Raw genomic sequence first — 11,935 nt, 5'->3', positions numbered from 1 at the left:
TGCTCAGGCCTGTGATTCAGAGGGACCTAATCTAATGATGTCACTATAGTGGTGTTGGATGGAGCCTCCACTCCTATGAGGGGGATAATGCAATATGGGAGGAGAGCCCCTGGAATCAGGCCGTAATTACATTGGCCTGTTCATGATGCACACAGACACACCACACACTGACTCACTCCCTGGAACTCAACTGTGCTGGAATGGGCAGAGTTAACCCTTCCCTGGCCCTACTGCTGGCCCCAAGCTGTGTCCAAGTGGTATGCTTTTCTGTGAATGCATTGATACAGTTTCGTTTTTTTGCACTGTTACGTTCCCCAGCCAGCAAGAAACCCAAATAATGTCACTCAAACAGAAGGGAGAACTAACAAAGAAAGAGTCACTGACAACCAAAATGAAACAGGTGGGGTTTTAGGAGGGGTTCTGAAAGACACTCATGGGGGTGTCCACTGAAAGTTGACAAGGAACAGTAACTGGAACCTAAATGACACCCACCATGAGCGCCCACTAAATATATTACAACAGTTGAATCTTAGAATTTCTGAGAGCTTTTCATCAATTCTCTACAGTCTAATCAACATACAGAGCCTTTGTGGTAGTTTGATTATGCCTCCTTATCACCTATGATTTTAATTCTAAAACTGTTTTAAAACCTTACCATTTCTGAGAACATTTCAGAAATGTCCACAGTAGAATCTGCAAACAGAGCATCTGGGTATTATTATTAATAATAATATTACTAGTATTAGGTATTAATTAACTACAGTGTAGGTATTAATTCGCATTATATAGGGGTAAAGCAGTTCTGTGTTCATGTAATATCCATGATGCTCAGCAGGGGGCGCACAATATCAGAAAGACATTGAGGAACACACGAGGGGGGACCAGCAGGTAAACTAACCTCACAGTATAATAGAGTAATTCTTCACCATCTGCAAGCTGTAGACATCACTGAAAGCCAACGCTGCGAGAACTGAAGATACTTTATGAATTGATTAAATAATTACAAGCCCAGTATTCCATATTTAAACTGCCGTAAATGCTTTAATTAGGTTAAATGAACGTTAAATGAACATTCAACAGATGGAATTGATTAGTGCGGCTTGTTGTATGTGACCTGTGAAAGGAATAAAAGTCATAAGTACACTGTGTAGACTGTGTAGACTGTTCTCTAGCTCACAGTCGTTTAGTAAAAGCTCTGTAATTATTGACTCAACTCTGATTTGTAGTTAATCCATTGGGCCGCTGACTTGGTCTCAGATAGAGTGACACTTGTGCGTGCCTGCAAGGACACATTGGGCCTATATAAAAATGGAAGGGCTTTGGCCTGTGCGATATGATATTAACAATTTTAAGTCAGGGTTTTAGTTTTCAGCGTCATGTGTCTCCAATTGAACTTTCAGCAGTTTCAGTGACTGACTTAATGCATTTTAACATTTCACACATAGTTCTGCACATAAAAATAGGTTAGGGGGATGAAAGTTGGAAAATGTCATTGATTTAAAGAGGTCATTATCGCTCATAGCATAAGCTCAGTCTGGCTCCAGTGGAATGTTTTCCCAATGTTGCGGTGCCAACATGCATTTGAGATTTATACCAGGGCTTTTACCCCTGACTTGACGACCTTAACACGCAGCAACAGGGAGAGAGCTTAGCCTGCATTGTGTTGGAATGTTTGAACGCAGGAGGCATGGTCTGTGTCACTGACACTCACTAGAACCAGGATCGGTGCCCCACAGTTTCTTTGGATACACACACAGTGAGCTTTACAATAGCACTATGGAGGACCCAGCACCACAAAACAAGTAGGCCTCCTCTCTGCTGATGGACTCTTTACATGTCAGAGTCAAAGTCGAAAGCCTCGCCGTGAGACAAAGTCCAGGTGTCTTGATGATATCACAGTTCCGTCTTTCATCAGAGAACTACTCCGAAATAATGTAGAGACCACCAATACCGCCAAGTATTCTGCCCTGCGAGGAAACACTCACCAACTTTGACAAGTCTTGTGTTCCTCACATAGCCCTTTGCAACTTGCTTCGGTTCTCAAAACAGATTGTGTATCAGTATAATGCTCTCTCTCTCTCTCTCTCTCTCTGTATCTCAGTTGAAACTAAGTGCTCTACCATAAGCTTTTATTTTTTTTATTTTATTTTTTTGCTGACCAATTCAACAATGACTTTGTTGCCAGCTTTATTAAAGATATATGTTCACTTTTATCCCTCCAGTATTGTTTTACACACTCAGCGGTTGCTGGCGTGTGCAGCTGATCATTTAGAAAAGAAAAAACAGATGTGGTCTCTTGTCTCTTTCTCTTACCCACATCTCTCTTTAGGGCAATATACATTTCAAACTGACTGCTTTTGTGAAGGAGGCCTATTAAGCTCACAGTTTTCTCTTTCCTTTTGTCTTAATATGTCAAATGGATACTTAGACACACGGAATGGGACAATTTATTCGAATGAACACAGCCATGATGATATGGTGCAGTAGTGTCATCAGTGCTCGAAACATTCACACGATGAGACTTCCAGTTGTATGAATTGACATGCTCACTGAGCTAAGATGGACAAAAACAGCAAGGCCTAGTGATCATTCAGACAGGCAGAGAATCATCTGGGACTGATTTTCCCAAAGTAAGCCACAGAGACCTCTACTGGTTAGGAGGAGTGGAGATTTGGGGAGACACTTCCTCTTTGCTAATGTGGTCAGCAACCTACTTCTACATTTGTTGATATGTGTAACACAACACACAATTTGGCCTTTGCTTGAAACCCTTGGCAGAACCTTCCGGTTCTGCTAGGCTAGTCTAGCTCTACCTGCCTCTCCCGGTAGGTGGCATTATGGGACCCGTGGCTCTTGATTTGTCCACTCTGAGCTTGTGCGGCTCGCCGTTTTCACAAATAGGCCCCGGGCCAATGGAGGGTGAAGGTCTCCGACAATAATTTACCCAGCCGCAGGCCTTTGCATCTCGTGTAACCCCAGAAGTGATGTAATTAGTGTCATAAAGCCTTCAGGGGGGCAGGGCCGTGGAGAAATATGACTTCTAGCCCAGACGGCTGCCTTCCCCCTGCTTCTGTTGTAATCTGTCTGTGGCGAGTGGTGTACTCGCCTGTTCTGTCTGTGTGTCACAATAAATACGCTCCCCTTTAAAACCATACAGCTGTAGTCATCATTCCATTTATCTGCACTGGTTTAAGGAGATAGTGGTCTCCAAGTGCCCTTTAAAACGGAGTACATTTTCATCAGTGTATTTGGTAGCACTTTATTTTATGGTTCATTAATTACCAGGTAATTGCATGATCACATTTTAATTACACAGTAACAACCTATGAATTAGAAAAGGTTTCCTGAAGAAACCCTAGTCATCAGTGCTCCACACTCCAAAGTCAACCATACAGTAGCGCTAGACCCAGGAGCTGGCTTCCAGTCTGGGGACGCACTACCTCCATAATACATCCGCAGTGGTTTCCTCGGGGAATGTTCCTCATAGGTCTTTAGATAGCACAGGATTCCTGTGAACATGCTAATGTGCTTTTGCTGCTGTGCAACAGCCTTACACTTCCCTTTGCTCTCTGTGGCAAAACGACCTGCCCGAACTACAATTATTTCACATAGCCTCTGCCACAAGTTGTCGAGCGCCCAGCGGCGTATGCATTTATGCATGAAAATCTCTGAAACTTTAATACTTGTGCGCCATTAATCTACGTGACATTTTTAAAAGCAGGAATTAAAGTTTCATTTGTATTTCTCTTCACCCCTCTGTCTTTCTCCCTGGTTATAACTCTTTCCACCAGCCGCCTTCTTAGTCGGTGAAATATTTATCAGTGCTGAATCACACACATTGGGAGGAACGCTCGCTCTCCGTTTTGCCCTGGGCATATCGGAGCACCGCTCACTGATTCCACCGGAGGAACAGGGGCCCAGAGAGAAAGGAGGAGGGGGATGGAGGAGAGAAGAGAGGGAGAGAGAGAAGCTTGAGATTCATGGGAATCACAAACAGTGACAAGTGAGACACCCCTAATCCACTGCAGCGCACAGCTGTGATATGTATGTGCATGCACACACACACGCACACACAGATGATGAATTTAACAGTCATTTTGCTAATGACTAATCAACATTACCATAACAAGTGGGTGACTAACTCGTATAAAAAGCTTTCATTAGCCTAAGATACACTTATACAGGATGAACAAATGTATACAAATAGTTGGACCATACAATAAAAATAGACGGTGGACATAATTGAATATTTTTGTAAGCTATAGTTATAAGATACAGTATGTATAACTGGATAACAGTATCCAAAACTGTTCCGAAACTTTCTGAAATTGTAAGGGCCCTAGAAGTTTTGGGGCTCCTAGCTGGCCAGTCTCCCAGCCCCGCCCCGCTGTGTGGGGGAGAAGTGAATTGAGAGAGCGCGGCTTTGCCAGAGGGAGCGAGCCATGTGCTGAAGGAGGGAGAGGGCGCGCAAGAGATCCACCGTGACTCAAAAAATGGGAAATATCGATCATGTCAGCTCCACTGGTCTGTACACCACATGCAGGAACGAGGGAAGAGCGACAAGATAACTTGGCTTTTTCTAAACAGCAACCCCAAACAACGCAGGAATAGCAGCAGCAACTTTGCAACTGATGCGGTGTCTCGGTGCCTGCACTTCATGCTTTGGTGGTGGCGTTGCAAGGATGACGCGGTAAGCACGTATCAAGAAAGCAACTTATCCTATTGATAACTTTTGCCGGAGAAGGAAACTGAGGACAGTAGCCACCGACGACAATAAATAATTGCTTTTGTTCCAGCCTCAGATTGTGACTGACCGATGAGCAGAGCAGGACGTTTCTTGCGAGCCAATGGTTTTTCACAGGCTTGGATTTCTATCGCGCTGCTACCACATTGTGTTATTTTGAGTTTCTTCTGAAAGAACAAGAAGCAGTTGTTTGACTGAAACGTATATCACAAAACGGACCTGAAACGTTGCGTTGAATGGACATCGTTATGCGCGCAAATGTGGAATAAAAAGCATCTTGATTTGGATGACCATAAATTGAAAGACGCTAGCTGAATGGATGGTTGAGAGTTATATTTACGACGACTAAAGTTTTAGAAAGTATGCTATGCTGTAAAGGAATGGATTTAAAGGACAAACGACTCTAGGCCTATACTTGGCGTCAGTGAATATTCAACAAGATATGATGAATGTCGCGCAATGTGTTCAAATAAGGCATTTGTCAATTACAGTTATTGAAGAAAATGGATTTTAATAGTTATTGGAAGAGTTTGCCGTGCAAAAGGAGAGCAACGAGCTAAGTCAAACTGTGAATTAACATAATTGATGAACCTTCACGGAACATAATCTAATTTAATTTCATAGACACTGCTGCATCTGCTTGGACTTCTCGCTAATGTTCTCACGAATGGGAATGTATACATTGTAAATATTCAACTGAAGACGAAAAACTGCAGCTGAGAGCACCTGGAATTTGAATGTGGACTGGAACCAACCTCGTGCAAGTTGAAGAGCATCATGTCCATTTGAACAGCAATAAGAAACAAATTACTGTACTTGTATCAGTATAAGTTATAGACAACAACGCGACGAATTATATAGACTCTGCCCATAATGGACAAGAACTATTTAGCTTTTCAAATGGAGTTGACACTTATGGTTGTTGCCCTCTTATCTTGGGTCGCGGTATGGGCTGACGATAGCAAGATTATATCAGACAGATATGCAGTCTACTGGAACAGCACGAACCCCAGGTAAGAAGTTGTAGAAATCAACTTTCAGTGATCCTAACTTACATTGTTTGATAGATCATTTGTGAACCCCAGTTCAAAAGACCTGGACATTTAGGCTAAGCTAAAGAAAAATGCTTCACAAATAGCCCAACGCATTCAAAAGCCCATCAACCATGCTCACCTTTAACGAAGTTCCCCCATAAATTCAATTATTTGAATATATGAAGTTAAAGTTCCTTCTTTGACAACAAATAATTTGAGTTAGGGAGATGTATTTGACCGGCACGTTCTAGTTATTTATCCCATGTTTTGCTTCCATTTGTAAGGCCTACTTATTAAATCACTTATATATTCTCTTGTTTTTACCCCCGTTATCACATCTCTCCCATCTGAGTGTAAAGCAAGTCTCTTAAGCCAATATTTCACTTGATTATGACATCTTGCCAAGGCTTTCAGGTTTCACATTCACAAACTTATCACATTGAATTCAAAATGCATTGTGTCTGTAGTTTTTCAGTATGAAGTTGCATTTGAAAGTGTGATAAAATACTGTAGGCCTAAGCTAAATATGATTTTGCCATCCCCTTTAAAATAAGACTGAGTAATATCTACTAAGGTAAAAATCTCCACTAAGAAAAATGCAAAACTCCGTTTAAAGGCATACTACATGGTTATAGACAAAACAAAACAAATGTTGCCAAGTCATTTTATTGACATGCAGCAAGGTTTAGGTCTCCCATGTAGAATATATCCCATACTTGTTTCATTTTATCCCCTCAGTTCACTCCAGTGCACTACTGATGTTTGGATATTTTGGCCTGGACCTGCTGGAATGATTTTGAACATGAGCTAGTTCTTTCCAGTTAGTTAATTACTGAAGGAAGGTGAAGATCAATAATAGGATGAAGACAATAAGTAAGACATTCCATGAGTATTGAACACTTGAGAAATTGCATGTGCTTGACCGTGCAAATTTCTAAGCATTAGAACTGTGCCACCCTCGAAAGATTTAATCAGACTTAATTCCTTGTAAAGTTTAGAGAGCAATTTGCTGTAAAAAAACAAGCTTTTGTGGTAAGTTTCCCCACTATTTATAAAGATTATGTTTGTATAATATAAGTACATTTCTCAAATCTCCCTAGAAACCAAGAGGTTTTGTTTATGGCAGGGTACAGATATTAAAAAGAAAGAAAATGAAATATGCCTGCGTATTTGGTGCATATTGAATTCATTAGTTATTTTCCTTCCTAGAGTGATGAGGAAAATAATACTGTATACATAATGCAACACAAACCATGGCTGCTTCAAGACTTATTTGTTGTACTGGAAATAACTTGTATTGGCATGCAAAAATGACATCATGAGTGTTTGAAGCCCAAGTGGAGCTTTTTGGATGACAGTTAATTTGCTACCTAGTCACATGACAGTGATCTTTGATGCTTCCTTTCTACACAAAATGATGTGAGAACTATATGAGTCTCACACTGTATATCTCTATAAAGTACTTTAAAGTTGTGTACAGCATTGATAGGAGTGACTTTGGCACTAGGCATAATAGGGCTTGGATCTTGAGTAGGTTGTAGATTGTAGTTTAGTTTTTAAAGCCAGTTGTTAAGTGGTGTTGGAATAAGAATCGGTCTTTTCCAATAGCAATCATAGAATGCAGTAAGCAGAATTATAAAAACTTTCCTCATTAGCCTAAACATGAAGATAAAAAATAGTGATGGCAAAGGCAATATACATGTCATATAAATGTAATATGCTTTCTTTTATGACTTTATGACAAAATAACCAATTAGAACAATTGTTTACGCAGACATTTATGAATCCTTTGCATTAGCCTATACTGTCCTTCAATTGGTTGTTAAAACAGTTCATATGTAATATCCTTGGTTGTTGGTTTTAAAAGGTGTGTTTCTAACTTTCAGCGATGTTGCTTTTACTGTAGGATATTAGTGTGGTTAGAAAAGCGGATGCATAGTAAGGAGAAAAGGCTAGTGTGGCTTTGGTGTTTACGAGTGAGGGGCCTTAGTGAGGGAGCAGAAACACTGGCCTACTCTGCTCTACATCTCCAAGCAATTTTTTTGCCAAAGATATATACAATTTTCATCACGAATTCAATACAAATAGTATAATGAAGCATTTGTGTATCAATTGGTGTTTTACTTTGATTACTTTTAATTGATTTGATATTGACCGAAGTAAGAAATGTCAAAGTATAATATGATCTATGCAAAAGTATAACATGCATTCAACAAAAATGATCCGGACCACTGTTCATGCATATTGCAATGTCCATTACAGAATTACTATTTTGAATAGTCAAGTCTTACATAAGCATGGATTTATGTGACGCCTATTGATCAGTCCTTAAACCTTTAAAATCGCTTTGGTTTTTGTGTATTGGGGTGACTTGTGTATAGTTTATTATTGGTGTATTTTAAGATCCATTGGAAAAGCATTTTCAGTTCTTCAACATCTTTCTTATTGCCCGAGTTTCATATGCAAAACTCTTGAATTTTGGTAAATGCTCAATGAAAATTTTATAAGAAATGTTGCTCAAAAAGTGGATCAAATGCACCAAAAAACAATGTTGGTTTATGAAAGGAATTTAGGTTTGTCATCAGTTGAACGGCCATTCCACTGCTTATGACATCCCCTTGTGTTTTCGTATCTGGTTTTCGGCATGTTGCAGTTGCTATGTAACTTACGAGTAAATTGAATGGCTATTATCTATGCCACACGGAAAGCTATTAGACCGATTTACTCTGAGAAATACTATGATTTGATACTGTGGTCTTCCATTCTGCCTACTAATTTAACGCCATGCTTTGCCATTTCATGATATCTGCTTTCCTCATAAAGTCCCCTCCATTCTGACCTAGTTTCGCTGAGGTTATTGGGGAGTATTGAGAGGAAATGGTAGTGGTAGCTGGTCTGTGTGGACACTCTAGATTATATTGTACTCAATGATTATATATTTTTGGAAGCTTTGAAGTCAACGATGAAGGGAATACTTTTCAAATTATGAAAATAAGCTTCAGAGGGTATAAACTTGGAGTTTGTGGGTTGTAAAAAATGTCTGAGCAATGATAGCTTGGGGTTCCTGTAGGTGGCGTTACATCGTTTTTGCTCTGCTCAGCAACGTGGTGGTCCGCCATTTTCTCATTCATGGTAGGAAGACCTTCATTTTTGGTGTGTCGAGAGCCAAGACAAAGGAATGACATGGACGATGATTAAAGATAGTAACCAACAGTTTAAATGTGTCAAATGGTTTTTATGCAGATTTGAATCTGGTTTGAACTACAGTCAAAGATCGATTGGTGTTTATAGATGGAACAACTATCTTGAAAATATAATTTAATTAGGAAATTCTGAACTTTAACCGCCTTTTACAACAGTACATATGAGTAATAATGAGTTCCGTGCTTTAACCTCATACTTTTGAAAGTGACGAAGGATTACTTGGGTGCATGCCAAAACTGATGGACAAGGGGAGAGAAACGGGAAAGAATTGCATGTTTACTTTCACAATGATCTGCTCACATTCACAAATGGACCGTTCTGGAAAAAAAGCCCTCTAAATTCAAGAATAGAACCATTGCGTTTGAAAGGCCAAGTCAGTCCCTCCAGGATTCTGCAATCTTATTTTTTTGTTTTGCTAAATCAACAATTTTCTGTGTATTATGCGAAGGCTTGCAAATCTGACCAATCACCACACTATTTTTGAATTAAACACTAAAATCATTGCAATATTATTGCATAATATTGATCGATCACCACAGTACAAAAAGAGGGCTCGCAATTTCAACCATTCACTGAATATTTCCAGCATAATATGGTTCAATCAAGCCACTCAAACTTTTTCCCTAGTCAGCGCATTATTGCAACAAATTGGACAGAATCATTGCATATTGCCATGCAAAATGTCAGATTTGCCGCAGCAAAATCAAGCATTTGTTCCCTCAAATATCACAAAAAAGTTCCCGCCAAATCCTGGACGGACTGCCATGTATCTTATCTTAGAGCAGTTTACAGAAATGTTGAAAGATGTACATTTGTATATATTATTGCTATAGAATTTATGTTTTCGCCGTTTAGAAAGGTGAAGTTGCAAAAATACATGTTTCTCATGGTTCACACAGTTTAGATATAGTAGGTGTTGGCTGTCCCCAAAGTGTTTCTTTAGAACACCCAGTTATCCCGTGTTTGTACTGTTTGTACATATACTGCAGTATATTGTGCATTACTACTCAGGTTGAGCCGATTTCTCCTATTTGTTACAAAATCTACAAATATTTGAATGTAAAGTTGCATTTGTTACTGTAGATATGAAATTCTTGCTTACTGTTTTAAGGCCTCTGCCAACTTCAGATATAAAGATATGGCATTGAATTTCAAATCACTGAATGAAGTGCATTGTATTTTGTTTCTTTAATGGGGTGCTGTATTGAAACCGGACTGTCCTCTCGCACACAGAGGGCAGAAAACTGTCGTAAATCTTTTGCTAGTTTACCTATCTAGTCATTTTACATTAATTACGTTTTTCAATTTAGATTGAACAGCACTTTATGGGCCGCTTGGCCTGTATGTGGACAACTCAGCGTCCCCCATATGCGCCCCGTAATTAATTTGAGGTGTCATGAGAGTGGCGACTTGCAATGCCATCTCCACTTGAATTCTACCTTTTCTGGGATAACATAATGCACTAATTACTGTACTGCTCAAACTCATATCCCGCTTTAATGGGAGATCTGTTTCCTGAAGGTAAAAAAGTAGAAGCCTCTTACTCGCAAGCACTCCATGAGATGAGCATGGATGGGAAATGTACCCTCAATTGAACAGGGTTGAGTTGTCGAGACAAGCTTGAGACTACAGTCTATCCCATTGGGATAGTTGTTTTGGAAACACTGACGTTTTCTCTCAGTAATATACTGTAATTGAAAACACGTCATGGAGAGGACATGGTTAAAGTATATAGGTAATTGGTTTGTCTTGATAAAATTATCCTTTTCTTTTCCGAACCAGGAAATAGGCATTTCCATGACAGAGCACAAGGCTCAGCATATTTGTTAGTTAGGGAATTCCATTTAAATAAAATATTGTCTGCTATGTTCACTTGTACGAAACACAGCCTCCTTTTAGCCAGCCCTAATGTGGAGCCATGTGGACTGCCGCCTCATTTATACAAGATGGAAGGCAATCTCTATTTGTAACTATTCCAATGAAGGTTCCTTGTTTACATTATAGGTCATGAACTAGTTTGGCTCTGAATTTCGAATTTCTCCTCCAAGGCATTTTAGGAGAAGGCTAGTGAAACAATATCTATAAAAAAGGTTGACTAAAGTAATTAAACTTTTTTTCGAAAGGAAATATGAGACCATATTCCCATCTTAATGAAAATGCAAAATCAAGCATTTGTTCCCTCAAATATCACAAAAAAGTTCCCGCCAAATCCTGGACGGACTGCCATGTATCTTATCTTAGAGCAGTTTACAGAAATGTTGAAAGATGTACATTTGTATATATTATTGCTATAGAATTTATGTTTTCGCGTTTAGAAAGGTGAAGTTGCAAAAATACATGTTTCTCATGGTTCACACAGTTTAGATATAGTAGGTGTTGGCTGTCCCCAAAGTGTTTCTTTAGAACACCCAGTTATCCCGTGTTTGTACTGTTTCTACATATACTGCAGTATATTGTGCATTACTACTCAGGTTGAGCCGATTTCTCCTATTTGTTACAAAATCTACAAATATTTGAATGTAAAGTTGCATTTGTTACTGTAGATATGAAATTCTTGCTTACTGTTTTAAGGCCTCTGCCAACTTCAGATATAAAGATATGGCATTGAATTTCAAATCACTGAATGAAGTGCATTGTATTTTGTTTCTTTAATGGGGTGCTGTATTGAAACCGGACTGTCCTCTCGACACAGAGGGCAGAAAACTGTCGTAAATCTTTTGCTAGTTTACCTATCTAGTCATTTTACATTAATTACGTTTTCAATTTAGATTGAACAGCACTTTATGGGCCGCTTGGCCTGTATGTGGACAACTCAGCGTCCCCCATATGCGCCCGTAATTAATTTGAGGTGTCATGAGAGTGGCGACTTGCAATGCCATCTCCACTTGAATTCTACCTTTTCTGGGATAACATAATGCACTAATTACTGTACTGCTCAAACTCATATCCCGCT

General features: G+C 39.5%; 1 protein-coding gene across 1 annotated transcript in view; it reads left to right on the top strand.

Moving 5' to 3' along the window:
* Positions 1 to 4,422: 4,422 nt before the first annotated feature.
* The window catches only part of LOC121533710 (ephrin-A2-like), a 132,840-nt gene continuing 125,327 nt past the window's right edge, over positions 4,423 to 11,935 (top strand). The window contains exon 1 of the mRNA XM_041839878.2: positions 4,423 to 5,757. Coding sequence (XP_041695812.1) covers positions 5,618 to 5,757 — 140 coding nt within the window. The 5' untranslated portion in view covers positions 4,423 to 5,617. The remainder of the gene's footprint in view (positions 5,758 to 11,935) is intronic.

The sequence above is a fragment of the Coregonus clupeaformis genome, chromosome 20 (assembly GCF_020615455.1).
Source record: "Coregonus clupeaformis isolate EN_2021a chromosome 20, ASM2061545v1, whole genome shotgun sequence".
Classification (NCBI taxonomy): domain Eukaryota; kingdom Metazoa; phylum Chordata; class Actinopteri; order Salmoniformes; family Salmonidae; genus Coregonus; species Coregonus clupeaformis.
The sequence above is the reverse complement of the archived record's forward strand: the minus strand, read 5'-3'. Positions and strand labels throughout refer to the sequence as shown.